The sequence below is a fragment of the Chionomys nivalis genome, chromosome 13, assembly GCF_950005125.1.
Source record: "Chionomys nivalis chromosome 13, mChiNiv1.1, whole genome shotgun sequence".
Taxonomy (NCBI): Eukaryota; Metazoa; Chordata; class Mammalia; order Rodentia; family Cricetidae; genus Chionomys; species Chionomys nivalis.
This window is the reverse complement of record NC_080098.1, coordinates 41,826,349-41,844,071: the sequence shown is the minus strand read 5'-3', so window position 1 is coordinate 41,844,071 and position 17,723 is coordinate 41,826,349. Positions and strand designations below refer to the sequence as shown.

The window sequence follows — 17,723 nt, the reverse complement described above, 5'->3', positions numbered from 1 at the left end:
GGAGTTGGCATACTAGAGTCCTATGAACATAACCTTTTACAGCCTGATAAATTATACTGTTCTGTTCCCTCTGGAACTATCATGATGATCCTCCTCAAATACCATCTTGTTGTCTAAAACCTGTATTAGTGTTCTGCTTCCTAGATATATTCATCTCACATGTCCTGAGAAGTGACCATTTTTTAAAAACAACAACAACAAAAAACTTTGTGTTGATTCTTTCTGGATTTCATATGATGCGATCGATTCATCTCACTGTCCCTTTTTATTGGTCCTCTGCCTTCTTCCCTCTACCCTTGCCACCTTCTCCCCCAAATAGAAAAAATATATAAAAGAAAAACAAAAAGTAAAAACAAACAAACAAGTCTCAGCATGGAAGCTGTGGTGTGAAGCAGTGAGCTATACACTTTACGCTTTAGTCAAGTCCACACATCTTCACTTCTAAGTGTTGATTGCAATGAGTCATTGGTTTGGCTCAAGGCCTCGGACCTTTACTGCAGCATCATCGCGGGCCCTCACTGGACCTCCTCTTGGACATCCTTTTCTTGCATCGGGAGACCTGCTCCTGCCCTTCACTGGCTGCCCCACACAGAGTAGTGGGCCCTGAATCTCGCCTGGCTTGCACACTAGAGCTGACACTGTTGCCCGGGGCAGGGAGGGGACAGTGCAGGTGAGGGAACCTGATGGCATAAGATCAGGAGAATTTACACCCTCCACCCACACTTACCACGTGGGTGGCATCATTGAGGCCCTCCCACCCCTTTGCCCCAGAAAGCTGGTCTCTGCAGCAGTTGGGAAAGCAGGTCCTGCACCTCTCATGGGCAAAACAGAAGAGCTATCTCTGGTGGTGTGGGCGTGAGTGAGCCTGCCCTGTGGGCATGGGAACAGGAGAAGCAGCCCTGATCCTTGCTGTCTGCTGCACTGGCATTGGGTGCACTAACCAGGACAGTGCTGGAGGAAAAGTTTCTGCACCCCAACAAACCTCCTCGCCAATGCAGCCATCTAGATCAGACCAAATCAAACCGAATAGAAAAATCCCACGTTTAATGGATGCAACACTCCCAGATGATTTTCCAGTCCCCCAGAGAGGAGACAGGAAAGAGAGAACGAAAAACCATGTGTCTGTTTTCGGTGGAGGGGGTGCAGTTTAAATACCCTGCAGGAGTGGTTTTGAGCATCTGTGAGGGAGGGGTCATTATTTGGTAGGCTTTCTGAGATGTGGAAGTGTTCGCAGAAAGCAACTCGTTCATTCCCAATCACCCAGACCCAAAATAATCACACAGAAACCATATTATTTGCAATGCTGTTTGGCCAATAGCTTAAGTGAATTGCTAGCTAGCTCTTATATCTGAAATTAACCCATTTCTATTAATTTGTGTATCGCCACATGGTTGTGGCCTTCTGGTAAGGTTCTGTCTGGCATCTGTCTCCTGTGTCTGTCTCCTATCGGGTTCCGTGGCTTCTTGACTCCACCTACTCTCTCTCAGTATTCGGTTTAGATTTCCCTGTCTAGCTCTACTCTGCCCTGTCACAGGCCAAAGCAACTTCTTTATTTTGACCAATAAAAGCAACATATCTATACAGGACATCCTACATCACGGCAGGGTTTGGAGAGAGATGAGGGAGGGGATTTGGGGTAGAACTTCCAACAGAATATTCCAGACTCTTTGGGTATACGGATGCCAGGGTCTCGAGTGAAGCATCCACCAGAACACTGGAGAGCTTGCTTTAGTGGTGTTGATGAGGGAAAGCTGGTAAGCTGGGCAGCTCTGCTACTGCCCAGGCCCAGAACCAGGGCTATAGTTAGCCCACCTCAACATCCAACCCATCCCGGAAATGTTGGAGCATGTGAAGGGGCTGGGCCTGGAGATCCTCAGCTGTAGGAGGCTCTCCAAGATATGAGAACTGACTTTTTTTGATCCTCCCAAGCAGTTAACCCTACAAGTTTCCCATGTTCAGGACTTATACCATTTTTATACTTGGCAATGTTTCTTAAAATCTTAGGGTCTAAACTATGTTTGTGGATCTTTTTACCAGAAGTAATATAATTTCATACACATGAATATTCTCATCTACATTCATAAGTTAGAACTCTATGATTTTTCTTCAGACAGTTGGAGATCTAGCACAATGCTACAAAACTGTCTGGGGCTTCTGTTCTCTAATCAGAAGTGCACAGTTATGAGACCTAGAGTGAAATTCCACACTGTTTAAGAAACACTAGTTTGGCGGTGGTGGTGCACACCTTTAATCCCAATACTGGAGAGGAATAAAAGGGCAGATCTCTGTGAGTTCGAGGCCAGCCTGGTCTATAAGAACTAGTTCCCAGACAGGCCCCAAGCTACAGAAAAACCATGTCTCAAAAAGCCAAAAGAAAAAGAAAAAAAAAGGAAAAAAGAAAAGAAAAAGAAAACACTATACTGAAAAATTGATTGATAATTTCTACAGTTTTAATCAAATCTTCAATTCTTTTATTTTTGTAGTTTCTACTTCTGTTAAGTCTTACTCTATTTCATGTACCAAGAATAAATAAATAAAATAGTAAAGCTGTATTTTATAATCTGAGTCAAACTTCTTTTTGGCATTTTGAACAATTTCTCCTGGCCATATATCTCTCTCGCTCCTTTAACCATTAAAGCACTACTTGCAGTTTAAATGATTTCTCAAATGTTCATCATACAATGCTGTCCTCCACTTCTTTAAATCTCTTTTCATATTCAAGAAGAATGCTTATTGAATCTTTATTAGTTCCCTTGAACTACATAATGATTTATGCATCTTCCACTTGACTCTCAGAATCAACAAAGTGCTAAAGAACATTATTTTATTTTTATGTGTACTGATGTTTTGACTACTTATATATCTATGTACCATATCCATGCAGCGTTCATGGAGGTGAGAGGGTCCACAGCTTCAAACAATTACAAGACACCATGTAGATGGTGGGAACTGAACCCCAGTCCTCTCGAAAAGCAACCAGTGCTCTTTGATTGGCCTTACACAACATCTGTTATTACACTCCCAGGAGAGCTGATGTCCTCTTCTGGCCTTCTTGCCTCTGTGGGCAATAGGTACAAAAGAGGTGCATAAATAAACAAGCAGGCAAAACACTAATATCCATAAAAATAAATGACATGAAAAGGAAAATGCAATGAGAGAAAAATTATTCTAAAGATGTATGAAATAAGAATAGCTGGTGAAATTTAACAAAACTCTCCCCCCCTCTGTATATATATATATTTTTTTCATGTTATACACTTTAAGATACTGAAATATCTTGACAACCAATACCACAAAAGCCTCACCTGGATCGGTTACTTATAATGGCATTGTGCTGGCTGGCTTTTGTGAACTTGACACAAACCTAAGTATATCTTGGATAAGGGGATTTTAATTGAGAAACATCCTCCATAAAACTGGGTTATAGACAAGTCTATAGGACATTTTCCTGATTCATGGTTGATGTAGAAAGGCCTTACCCACTGTGTGCAGTGCCATTCCTGGGCAAGTGATTCTGAATGGCAAAAGGAAGCAGGCTGAGCAAGCCTTTTGGACCAAGCCAGTAATACATGTTCCTCTATGGTTTCTGCTTCAGTTCCTGCCCTGAGTTCCTGTCCTGAGTTCCCTGGATCATGGATCAGCTGTAAGATGAACTAAATCCTTTCCTCCCCATGTTGCTTTTGGTCGTTATGCTTGACTTCGGCAATAGAAATCTAATTAGGACAAACACGTACTAATACACTATTGGTTTTGGCTCTAGGATTTGCATTTTAATCAATATTTTACAACTAAAATGAATTCATAGACTAGGGAGTGAGTGAAGAATTGAGGAATCAGAATACCAAACTCTTGAAGATGTTTAAGGTATGGATTTATTCAGCATAGAAGAGGAAGTGCTTTGTCCTGATGTTCCTGACATCAGCATTAGAAGGGTGCTCAAGAAATGAAGTTTCTTTCACAAAGAGCAGAATTTCTTCTAGTGGGTAAAAATCAAGAAGGTAATTTTAGTTCAGTGGAAGAAAAGACTCATAAAGATATCGGCCTTATACAATCCTAATAGAATTGGCCATTTCTGACAATCTTGGAAAATAGAAATTTATATGAAATAAAGATCAAATTAAAATCTACTTAATGATTTCCTATTTAAGTTATGTTTTAGAAATATTTCTATAGTGAAAATAAATTTCATACATTGGTGTCTGTGAATGACCAAAGAACAAACCAGAGAAAATGAAGAATGACATAGCAGGTATCATGTAGAAGTTCGGCTGATGGCTTGTCATTTGAGAACAGAACTGCTAGAACCTATTCTAACTCTTCTCATAGATACCACACTACAAAATACAAAATGGGTTAGTATATCTGATATTTACAAATGCTGGAGGATGCTGGGATATACATCTAAGATCCCTTCTAATCCAAAATGTCTATGGCTCTGGCAATCATAGTGTAGGAAGAATTTAGTTAGTTTCCAGAAGATAAACTCTTGGACACAATAAAGTAATCAGTTGTATTCATCACCCAGGGCCACTATAACATGTTGCCCAATTCTTGATGAATTGAAGTAAAAAAACTTACTTTTCGAAATTTTGGCGGCCATACATTTGAATTCACAGTATTGGTTAGGCCTTCTCTCTGAAATGGTGGAAGAAAAAGAAAGAGTAGGAAAGCTCCCCTGCCTGATTTGACTAGTAGTCACTGTAGGCATGTCTTGTTGATTGAGTCTGGGACACTTTTGGTTCAGTGTTATATCTCTTTTTCCTCTGTGTGCAACTCAGTTAGATCTCTCATCACCACCGGGCATTGGTGGCGCACGCCTTTAATCCTAGCACTCAGGAGGCAGAGGCAGGTGGATCTCTGTGAGTTCAAAGCCAACCTGGTCTATAGAGCAAGTTCTAGGACAGGCTCCATAGCTACTGAGAAATCTGGTCTCAAAAACCCAAACCAAAACAAAACAAAAAATCTCTTATTACCTGTCTCATGAGAATTCACGATGGCATTTGTGTTATGGATTATTACTTTAACCCGGCAAAGATATGTTACATTTGTTTATGTTGTGGGATATTTCTTTAATTATGTAAAAGTGTGCTACATTGTTTATGCTGCATTTGTTTAATCATCTAAAGATGTGTTGCTGTTTTATCTTGCCTGCCTAAGGCACCTGAATGATCTAATAAAAAGCTGGATAGCCAATAGCTAGGCAGTGGAAGGATAGGTGGGACTGTCAGGCAGAGAGAATAACAGTAGAGAAGAGAGGAGAGGAATGAAAGGAGTGAGAGAGAATGAGGGAGAAAGAAAGAGAGACACCTGGGGCCAGAAGCCAGGCAGCCACTAGGCAACCAGACACAATGGAAACAGAAAGTAATATATACAGAATGAAAGAAAGGTAAAAAGCCTGAGACAAAACACAGCTAACGAGAAACAGATTAAAACAAGAGCTAAGATGAGGCTGAACATTCATAACTAATACCAAGTCTCTGTGTCATGAATTGGCTGCTGGTTGGTGGCCCAAGAGAAAGCCTGTCACACATTTGGGATTCATATGAATGATAAATCATAAATGCTACCTCTTAGGATTTTCATTCAGGGATTGGAGAGATTGATGTGGGGATCTCCTCTGTATGTTGTGAATATGTTTTATTACCATTGGCTAATGAATAAAGCTGTTATGGCCAATGTCATAGCAGAGCAAAGCCAGGTGGGAAATCTGAACAGAGCTACAGAGAGAAAGTATGTAGAGTCAGAGAGATGCCATGTAGCTGCCAAAGGATAACATGCCAGCACTGGTAAGCCACAGCCTAGTGGTAATACTCAGACTAATAGAAATAGGTTAAGATGTAAAACCTGGTTAGAAAGACGCCTAAGCTATTGGTCAAACAATGTTGTAACTAATATAGTTTTTGTGTGGTTATTTGGGTCTGGGTGGCTGGAAAAGCAAGCACAGTCTCCACCTACAAGAGATGGCATCCTGGTTAGATTTTATTGTCAACTTAGAGTCACTGTGAAAAAGAAAATTCAACTGAGTTTTCCCAGATAAGATTGGCCTTGGTCATAGTCTGTGAGAGATTATCTTGATTGATTATTGACATGGCGGGGCCAGTCCACTCTTAATGGCACTATTCTTGGTCAGAAGAGCCAGTGTTATATAAGAAAGCAGGCTGAGCATAAGTCAGAGAGCAAGTCAGTAAGCAGCATTCCTCCGTGATCTCTGCTTCAGTTCCTGCCTCCAGGCTCCTGCCTTGAGTTCCTGCCCTGTCTTCTCTTGGTGATAGATTGGGACCTGAAAGCGTAAGATGAAATAAACCCTTTACTCCAAAGGTTCCTCTTTGTCATGGAATTTATCACGGTAATGCAAAGAAAACTAAAATGGGTGGCGCAGCAGTTAAGAGTGCCTGCTACTTTCCCAGGGGACCTGAGTATGATTCCCAGATCCTGCATTGGGTGACTTACAACTTCCAGGGATCTGGCACCTTCTCCTGGTTTCTGCAAGCACCTGTATACATGTGAGACACAGACACATAAATACACAAAAACTAAAATGACAAAAGCAAATCATTTGTGAAAGATTCTCAATCACATATTTTGCCATTTGTGGTATCATAAGTTACAAGAATTTTTTTTTTCTTTTTGCAGGGGTTTTTTGATGTTGTTCAACACAGTGAACCATCTCATCATTCTGGGCCACAAAGCCCCTCATCTTCTAAAAGGGCATAAAGATAACTTAAGTGATAAGATTCTTTTCTGGATTCTTGAACTGGTGAGCATCTACTTTAGTTCCATTCTTAACATGATCATGTCTTATGGTCATTAAAATTCTTCAAACTACACATATTTTCAGTTTGAAATAGTGGAAGATTGCTGTTCTCTCTCTCATTCTTTCTCTTACACACACATACATGCACACACATTGAATAATTAATTAACCATTAGGGCAAAGTTGGCAGAATAATAATAAAGCCCTTTCTTTTCAGAGCCAAGAAACAAATAGCGTTTAAAAACTCGTTGGTACATCTAGAGTTGTACATATCAGTGAGTAGAGTGTGATGTCCCAGTGCATGCAGAAAGCATGGTCTCCGAAGAAGCCATCTTCTTGTCCCCATCTGCCTTGCTCTCATCCTGGAACAGTCACTACAAATGACCAATCAATGCAATTTTAAAAGCTGTGTGAACATTAATCAGTGCCACATGCGTGATAAGATTATTAGAAGCAGTAAAATTTGTCTATTTGTGTTTATTTTCAGCAAACATATCAAGTACACTGTCTCATTAACACTTTAATTTATCTGCATAATCTATATTATAAATAACAATTATGTCATGTGAACTAGTGATACTTTTACTCCATTTTTCTATGAAAATTTACCCTATATTAGTAAAGTCTAATGAAAAATATCGAGATTACCATAGCATTCAAACGATCTGCTCCTTGTTATCCAGACAGCTTTCTTTATGGATTAAACTTATTTTAGCCAATGTACAGAAACAAACAATTTTATCATATTAATGTGGTAATGGGTAATCTTTTATTACATATAGATTCTGAGCTATGCTTAAATCATATTAAATATATCCCAAATGTGTGTGATGAAAACATTCTCAACACTTTCTTTTAGCTTTCTGAAATATAAAGTATGAAATTATCATCTTCAGTCGCCGTATGTGGTAGCTTGAAAGAAAATGTCCCCCAAAGGGAGTGGCACTCCTACAGGGTATGGCTTCGTTGGAGTAGGTAAGGTCTTGGTATAGGGAGTGTGTCTCTGTGGAGGCAGGCCTTGAGGTCTCGTGTATGCTCAGCCATGCCCAGCTGAGACCACTTCCTATTAAGTATGAGTCAATATGCAAGAACGCTCACATCCTTCTCTTGCACCATGTCTTCCACCACAATGCCTTGCTTCCTGTCAAGATGATGATGGACTAAACCTCTGAGCTGTGAGAGTCACCACACTAAATGTTCTTTATAAGAGTTGCTGTGGTCATGGTGTCTCTTCATAGCAGAAGAAATCCTAACTAAGGCAGAAGTTGGTCCCAGGGACTGGGGTTTTGCTGTGATAGGCCTGACCATGTTTTTGTTTGAAGAAATATGGACCTTGTGGCTATGGATTAGAAAAGCAGTTTTAAGTACTGCTTAATGGGCCATCTTAGTAAGAGCATGGAAGACTGTGATCAGTTTAATAAAGAGCTGAATGGCCATTAGTTCGGCAGGAAGAGGTTAGGTGGGACTTCTAGAGACAGAGAGCTCTGGAAAGAAGAAAGGTGTGAGGACCTGACTTTGCAAACTCCATTTTAAAGAAGGGGCTTTATCTTAAGACATAAAGTGAGCAGGGGAGTGATCTCATCTCCAGAAATGTGCTGTCATAGCAGAATTTGAACAGATACCCTGAAAATAGCCAATTAAGGAACTACAGTGCAGGATCATAAAATTTAACGAGGTCCAGATGTTCCTAGTAGGCATCTTGTCCTTGAAGACACCTTGTCAATTATTAACGGCTCTTTGTTAGAGTTTTTGTGCCCCAAAAAACTGACCAATGGTTTCAGAAACTACCTTACCCTATCCCCTCCTTACATAATCCCAAAACCATAGGACATGAACTCCCTTGATTAAGGCATTTCCCCTTTATAAGTTCTCCCAGTCCCCCACTTGGCACCGCACTTCCCTCATCCACTGCTTTGGTGTGGTAGAGGTATCTCTAAACTTGTATTTTAGTATTAAAATCCCTCTTGTGCTTTACATCAGAATCCAGTACTGTGAAGTTTCTTTTTGGGGATCTTTAACTTGGACATACAAAGGTATGATTGCCAGCTGGCTGCAGAGGAAGCAGGACATGCAGGAAGAGAAAGAGAAGCCACAAGTCACATAACAGCACTTAGATTAAGAGAAATGGGTTAATTTAAGTTATAAGAGCTGGTGGGACAAGTCTAAGCTATAGGTGAATCTCTAACAATTAATAATAAGTCTCCTTGCCATTTTTTGTGCCATTTTCTGGTGCCCCCCCCAAAAAAATCTGAACACTAGTGGCTGTGATTTGAACTGTGAGTGTCTGGATCAAGAGGCATCAGAGGAGAATGTCAGTATGAGGCCTAAATACTTGTCGTGTAATATTTTGGTGAAAGAAGTGGCTGCCTTTTGCTCTTGTTAAAGAGTCTGCTTGAGGTCAAAGTGAAGAGTTTTGGATTAATCCCATTGGCAGAGAAAATCTCCAAACAGCCTATTGTCTGTTGTGTGGTTATTAGTGTTGACTCTGATAAAGATTTATAATAAAAATGATCAAGTGGGGTGAAGAAAAATACAAAATGTATAGTTTGGAAAACTGGGCACCAGGAAGTTGAATAGAGCTAAATTCTGTGCTCAAGGAGATAAACAGATTTAGAAATTGAATAAAGGGAGTGTTGACTTCAGGGCAAGATCCCATCCTGTTAAGTTTCCAATTTGTAAAAAGAAAAGCTTGGAGCCTGGTGTGGTGTTGTGCTCCTTTAATCCTAGCACTCCAGAGCCAGACATTGACAGATCTCTGAGTATGAGGTCAGTCTGACCTAGGTGTAAGTTTCAGAACAGCCAAAATTAGGTAGTGAAGGTAACCATCCAAAACAGAAAGTTGGTTGAAGAGTCCAGGAATAAGAATATAGGAATGAAGAGTCCAGGGATAAGAATATAGAAATTCAGGTTCCAGAAAAAAATGTAGAAATATAGGACTATAAAGTTGTAAGCCTAGGAGAATGAGAGCAAACCATCATCAGCTTTCTCATCAGTTTAGGGATTAGCTATTAACAAAGGATTGCTTGGCTTTATGACCCACAGCTCTGCCTATGGCCAAAGGTTAGTTTTTAAAATGGCTCTCTGCAGCTAAGGGTCATTTTCCCAGATAACCTCCTGGACCCTTACAACAAACAACTGTCATAAGCTAAGTTAACTTTTAATGACAGGGTTGTTTGTGACTTCTGGCTGTGCTTTGTTCCATATTCTTCCCTGCTATGAGAAACTGGCAGTGACAGAGAAGCTCGGAGTTTCAGTGAACACCATCAACCGTGTTCGGAATCAACAGCAGGCCAAATACAAACACTAATTTAACCAAAGACTTTGCTAACGGAAAACAGTAAAAAGCAATTTGTATCTAAGTTTTACCTCGAGGTTGTAAAAATTCTTTTGTCCATGTCTAATGCTTACTATAAAAAGAGATGTTTGGAAGCTGCCCAGTTTGCCACAATTTCAGAAGCTCAATCTCTTATCAGCTACAGCTGATAAGCTTTGTATGCCCCACAGTGATTCTTTCTTTTTCTTTTTCTGTAATAAAGCTTGCTTCTGGCTTAAGAGACTTTGGTAGTCTCTCCTCCATCATTGTGAGATCCCAGACCCAACATGGTGAAGATGAAATTTAAAGAGGGTTGAGCACAAGAGCAGCCTGGTCTACAGATCCAGTTTCAGGAGAGTCAAACTTAGGCAGTGATGGAAACATAGAACAGGGAAAGTTGGGGAAGATGTAACTGAATGAGGGGATCATGTTACAGGCCCAGTAAGCAGTAGACTTGGCACCTTTGGCCACATGGTTCTGGATTTAGGGATAGAAGAAAAGGGACATGGAATTTGCCTCAAAGGAAAGTCTCTGGAGCCAGACATGTGTCAGGGGTGTCTCTGAATAGAGGCCTACACAGTCCATTGCATGAAGTTTTGAAATTGAAGCCTGGATTGCCTTGGAGTCCCGGAGATGCTGGAAATGACAGAGTTGTGAGATACTTGCTGAGGAGGACTACTTACAAGGAATGGAAGCAGCTCAAGAGAAAGAAGTGTGTTGCAGTCAACAAGGCTGAAAGGAGTTGTGTGGTGATGAGGCGAGCAGGCCTGCTTACCCCGGCTCCTGCAAGGCTAGCTTAGCCCCGGAATAATTACACGGAAACTGTATTCATTTAAACACTGCCTGGCCCATTAGTTCTAGCTTCTTATTGGTTAATTCTCACATCTTGCTTTAACCCATACTTAGTAATCTGTGTAGCACCACGAGGTGGTGGCTTAGTAGGAAAGATCCTAACCTGCATCCATCTAGGGTTGTAGAATCATGGCGTCTGCCTGACTCTGTTTTCTTCCTCCCAGAATTCTGTTCTGTCTACTCCACCCACCTAAGTGCTGGCCTATCAAAAGGCCAAGGCAGTTTCTTTATTAACCAATGAAAGTAACACATAGACAGATGACCCTCCTACATCAGAGTTGAAGATCTAAGAGCATTTTGATATCAGACATGGAGATGTAGTGTTTGTAGTTTGACCAGCTGGATTTTGGTCTTTCTTTGGTTCAGTATTTCCACACTGTACTTCCTTCCCTTCATTTTAAAATGGTAGTGTATACACTGTGTGTTACATGTTGGGAATACACAATCTGATTTTTTATTTTGATTTTATAGGGGATTATAATTTAAGAGGTTGCATGAATCTCAGAAGAGACTTGGAACTTTATACTTTTAAATAAGTTTGAGACTGTTATAGACTATGGGACTTTTGCAGTTGGACTGAATGCATTTTGCATTATTATATGCATAAACCTTTGAGGGGCAGAGAGTGGCATGTGGTTGTTGGAAAGAAAATGGTCCACTAAAGGAGTGTCACCTTTAGAAGATGTGGCTCTTTTGGAGTATGTATGGCCTTGTTAGAGGAAGTGTGTCACTATGGAGGCAGGCTTTGAGGTCTCATATATGCTCAGGATGCCACCAGTGTCTGAGATCACTTTCTGTCGCCTGTAAGATAGATTTTTTTTTCTTCAAATTGGTTAAAAGCTTAGTTTTTTTTCTCACAATTACAAGCATGTCTTCTAAATCTATCTGTCTAAAATAAAATTGAAGTGAGCCTACATATGATAAAAATGTCAAAGACATTGTATTCTGGTTGAATTAAATAATATTTTGCTGATAGATTTTAAACAAAACAATTTAATGGGCCACAAATAATCCTCTGCTAATAGTAACTTAATCTAGAGAGAATGAACCCATGAATGAAAAGACATTATGAATATACTGGATATAAATATGTTTTCAATTATTTTCTTACATAGAAAGGATCATATAAAGTTAATAAGCAATTTGAAAAGATGGGACAACTACCCCTCTCTTTTCTGATGTGCAAATCAAAGGTGTGACAACATCTTTGTAGATGACATCTTAGGGAACATGAAATGAATTTGCTTCTTCCTGATGTAAGTGTCTAAATGTTGGACAGATATGGTGACACACCCCTGCAAATCCATGTGGTGACACACCCCTGCAAATCCATGTGGTGACACACCTGTAAATCCATGTGTTACACACCCCTGTAATCTCAACACTTGGAACACTGAGCAGGAGGATCTTGAGTTTTATAACATACTGAGGACTATGGAACAAACTCTGTCTCAAAAAAACCAAAAACAAAAACAACAGTAATCCAATGAGTTTAGAGAAGTCATTGAATAATAGTTTGCAAGTGTCAATAATTCCCTGTTGGGAACAAAATTCGGTTTTTAGTTGTTAAGATTTTGTTGCTGTTGTTGTTCCCATTATCGCTGCTGTCATGTTACAAAGTTAAGGATTTGGTCCCTGGAGAGTGGTTCTTCCTGAACCGCACAACCATGAAAGAAAGCCAACCCTTCACAGCTCTCCTGTCTCCCATTGGACCAGGGGTTTGCTGAGCCCCTGGTGAATCCTATAAAGGAAGCATCAGTGTTGAGATTTTACCAGAAGCCAAAGCCAGTATTTGGTTATAAATGTATGTTTCCCATTTTTGTAAAATCAATCAGAAAATATCTCTTTAAAAATAATGATTAGCTAACCGAAGTGCTACTGGACATGACTCCGGTACCACACTCTCTGGGCATCACCGGTGCATCCTGCTCTCCATCCACTGCACTCTGACTGGAGACCTCGGGACGCCCAGCGAGCAGAACTAGAACTTCAGTTCGCCTCAGCTGAATGAGTAGATGACTATGTAGCAGACAGAAGTGCCATTGTGTTTGTGCCACTTAAATTACTTCTGTCATAATGCCAGATGTTTGGGGAGGCAAAATGAATTTTTCTGTCTCTCACGCTTAAATTAGAGGTAAGTAGAATGTATAAGAAATTACTAAATAGACTCACATTGGAATTTGAGCATTAGGAGACATTTGTGATCTCGGTGGGGACCATGGCCTCCAGAGCAGGTCAGTTTTCCCTTCTGTTGTCTGCTGAAGCAGACATGGGATCCCAGGAAGCAAGTTAAGCTAGAGGAAACTATAAACCCAGGCTTCTGCCTTCAGGGCTCAGCTTTTTTAAAGGGTAAATTTTAAGTAAAACCTTTCCTTATTAGCTGGGTGTGTGTGTGGGGGGGGAGACTCCTATGGTTTATCTACACAATTCAGAAAAAATATTTGAAAGACCCTCTCATAAGAATATGAGATAACTTGGGAAACATCAAATAACAGGGTGTCATCTTGTGATATGTGAGTAAGTCTGAGAAGAGTCTGGGGTACATGAGACCATACCTCAAAAATATAAAACTTTCTTGAGGTACTGAGAAAATGGCTCAGCAGATAAATGTCTTACCACAGAGGTTTGAGGACCTGAGTTCAAAACCACAGGAACCACATTAGGCTGAGCACAGGGTGCACAGGGTTCTGTTCAGAACCCCAGTGCTTCTAGCAAAATAAGAGACAGAGGGGAGAATCGGATCAATCTGGAGGGTCCGCTAGCTTGTCATATGTAGCGTGAACAACAGGAGAGAGATTCTGTCTCAACCAAGGAGTCCCCTGAGCTTCATATTTGTGCTGTAGCTTGGGTGTGTAAAACTCTCATACACCATCATGTACACATACACACACACACACACAATACATTGAAATTATTTTCATGAACACCTGGCAGATTAGGGGAACTAAATATTTTACAATAGGTGGGGAAAAACCAATACCCATACATAGCTGATTTTAATAACTATGGACAAATTGTAAAAAGTACATTCTCATATTGGTAAAATAAATTTGAAAACTTAGTTTTTCATGGAGATTTCTTTGGGATATATACTCTTTATTTGTTGGAGTTACTATATCACTACTTCCAAGATATTTTAGGATTCTCACTTACCTCCACACAAAGTATCCCAGCGCTTTGACACCTGTGGCCAGCACCTGAGCTCCTGTGGAGAAGCCATTGCCAACTGCTTAACCAAAAGATAACATCGATGCTTAGGATATGTTTCCTTGGCCCCTGGATTTGAAACTGACCCTGAGGGTTGTAACATAACCACGTGCACTCTGATGGATTTAAAAAAGGATCACTGTAGAAGCTCCAAGTGACACCTTTGAGCCCTTCTGTCCCTCTGTCACTGTGGCAGTTTTGAGCTCGTTCCTCTGTTCCCTCCCAGAATCAGGCTGAGTAGGATGCACCTGTGACTTTCAAAAGACCAGAAAACATATTTGTGTCTTTATCTTTTTTTCCAAGTATATTTATTATTTAATTAAATTCCTTCAGTTTGCATTACAGAATATAATGTTTATTTTTTTCAATATAATTTTGGATAAAAACAAGTCATTAACTTTATTGAACAAGAAACATAAGTTAGTCCCTACACGGCTTTGTTGATAGGAGAAAATCGGGACCACAGGCAACAGGGACCATGGTGATGGACGGGGATCACAGTACTGGCCATGGGCATCACAGTTTCACAACCCAATCCACTCTTTTAAAGTCCCAAAATAAGCCAGAGATGAAAACCCAAAATGAAACATACAGACAACAAGATTAGAAGATGATTTGCCTAATGAGGAACCTGAAGATCAGAGCACAAGATGCAACGAAATCAGGTAGAGAAGGGATTCGGGGTGGCTGTGCCAGGCCTGCCAGCCTCATTATCACTCCAGCTAATCCTTTGTGGATTCTGTGACATAGCATAGGAGGATGAGTCTCCTGACATCGTGTCTGAAACCTTATGAGGTAGATGCTATAATGTCTGGATTTATTTTAGAGAATGGTAGGAATAGCGGGGAAATGAGGATTGCATAATTCTAACGAATGCCTACAACCAGACATTCTCACTGACTTTGGGAAGAAACTTAAATGAATTCAAATAACAGGAGCAATATCTCTGTTCCCCCAACAGCACATGCCCAGGTAGAAAGACCCCAGAACAACCGTCCACAGGACAGGCAAACACAGAGGAGAAGCTCTGTGACTATAGAAATGGACTCAGTGCTGCAAACTCGAAATCGCTGTGTTAAAAACTGTTAGGAATCCATGAATACCTGTGGGAGGTTTGACAGACGCTAAACCTTTTATCAACACGGTTTCCACACTAACAGGATCAGTTTGGAAATGCAGGAAATGCTCTGGCATTGTCACTTCATATCTAATTGTCGCGGTCAATAAACATGTTCACCGGCTTACTAACCCTTTGTGTTCCAGGGACCCGGAGACTGCACCTTTACCATGACTCTGGCGAATGAGAGCATCTCAGAGGAGTTCATCCTCTTAGGGTTCTCAGATCGGCCATGGCTGGAGCTGCCACTCTTTGTAGTGTTTCTGGTGTCCTACATCCTGACCATCTTTGGGAATATGACGATAATTCTGGTGTCCCGCCTGGATTCCAAACTCCACACCCCCATGTACTTTTTCCTCACGAACCTGTCCCTGCTGGACCTGTGCTACACCACGAGCACAGTCCCCCAGATGCTCGTCAACATCTGCAGCTCCCGGAAGGTGATCAGCTATGGAGGCTGTGTGATCCAGCTTTTCATTTTCCTGGCCTTGGGTTGCACTGAATGCTTTCTTCTGGGCGTCATGTCCTTCGACAGGTTTGTAGCCATCTGTCGGCCTCTCCATTACTCGGTCATCATGCACCAGAGGCGCTGCCTGCAGTTGGCAGCTGTGTGTTGGATCAGTGGCTTCAGCAACTCAGTATTGCAGTCCACATGGACCCTTGGGATGCCACGGTGTGGTCACAAAAAAGTTGATCACTTCCTCTGTGAGATTCCTGCCCTGCTCAAGTTGTCCTGTGTGGATACCACAACAATTGAAGTTGAATTATTTTTAGTAAGTGCTATCTTCCTTATAATACCCGTGACTCTTATATTCATATCATATACTTTTATTGTCCAAGCAGTGTTGAGGATCAGGTCAGCTGAAGGTCGGCGGAAGGCATTTGGGACATGTGGCTCCCACCTAATTGTGGTGGTGCTGTTCTACGGTACTGCCATCTACATGTATCTGCAGCCACCGTCCCCTGCCTCCAAGGACAGAGGGAAAATGGTGTCCCTCTTTTATGGGATCATCACACCCATGCTGAACCCCCTCATCTACACACTTAGGAACAAAGAAGTAAAGGGAGCTTTTAAGAGGTTGGTGGCCAGGGTCTTCTTGGCTACAAAATAAGTACTACAAATGATAACCTTATTGATATAAGATTTTAAAGCCTGATAAATTATACTGTTCTCTTGCCTGTAGAACTATTATGATGATCCTCCTCAAATAAAATCTTGTTGACAGAAACCCATATTATTGTTCTGCTTGCTAAATATATTCATTTCACAAGCCCTGGCTTTTTCTTCAAAATAAACTTTGTATTGATTGTTTGTGGATTTCATGTCTTGTATCCTGATCCCATTCATCTCCCCATCCTTTTGTATTTGCTGTCTGCCCCCTACCCTTGAATCTTCCTCCCCAAAATAAAAGAAAACTTAAAAGAGAAACAAACAAAGTCTCAGAATGAAGGCCGTTTTTGTGACCCAGTGAGTCACACGGTATACCGTTTAGCCCATACATCTGATTTGAGGCCTCTGGCTTTTATTACACCTTCAATACAGGGCCCTCACTGGAACTACTTTAGGATATCGTGTTGTTGCCTTGGGAGTCCTGCTCCTGGCCCTCACTGGCAGCAGCACATAGGCTAGAGGGCCCTGAATTTTGCTTGGGCTGCACACTAGAACTGACCTGTGGTGGGGGATGCAGGTGAGGCTGCCCTGAAGGTGTGAGAGCAGGAGAGCTGACATCCCTGCCCCCCATCTACCATGTGGTGACATCAGTGAGGCCCTCCCACCTCTTAACAGAATTTTGGCCTCTGGGACATGAGAGCAGGAGAGCTGGTGCTGCTCCTTACCAACTGCAGCAGTTGGAAGAGTGGGTCCCAAACCTCGCCTGGGCAAAACAGAAGAACTGCCCTTGGTGGCATGGGTGTGGGTGTGGTTGTGGGTGAGCCGGCCCTGAAGGCATGAGAACACGCACGAGTACTGGCCCTGAACCTTGCTGCCTGCTCCAACAGGGCAGAGCTCACTTTAGTGGTCATGAGGGAAAACCAGTAGATTGAGCAATCTAGCTACCACTCAGGCCAGAACCAGGGCTATAGTTAGCCCACCCCAACATCCACCTCATCCCGGAACTGCTAGATCATGTGAAGCGTTCCAGTCTGCAGATTCACAGCTGCAGGAGGACCTCTACGACATGGGAGGTAACTTTTTATGATCCTCTCAAACAACTACACCTACAAGCTTCACATTTTCAGACTTAATACCATTTTTATGCTTGGCACCATTTCTTAAACATCTCATGGTCTAAACTATGTTTGTGGACATTTTCTCCAGAAATAATACATTTCAATACACATGAATATTTTCATCTACATGCAAAAATCTATTTTTTTCTGACAGTTGTAAATTTAGAGTAATTCTATAAAACTGTCTGTGGTTTCTGCTCCTTAATCAGAAGTGCACAGTTATGAGACCTAGAGTGAAATTCCACAGTGCT

General features: G+C 41.3%; 1 protein-coding gene across 1 annotated transcript; it reads left to right on the top strand.

Annotated features, from left to right (window-relative positions):
• Positions 1 to 15,413: 15,413 nt before the first annotated feature.
• LOC130885910 (olfactory receptor 2B2-like) lies at positions 15,414 to 16,355 on the top strand. The gene has a single exon (XM_057787756.1). The coding sequence runs from the start codon at positions 15,414 to 15,416 to the stop codon at positions 16,353 to 16,355; it is 942 nt and encodes a 313-aa protein (XP_057643739.1).
• The last annotated feature ends 1,368 nt before the right edge of the window (positions 16,356 to 17,723 follow it).

Excerpts from the sequence above, each read along its gene's own strand:
- LOC130885910 (XM_057787756.1), top strand. The coding sequence starts at position 15,414 with ATGACTCTGGCGAATGAGAGCATCTCAGAGGAGTTCATCCTCTTAGGG.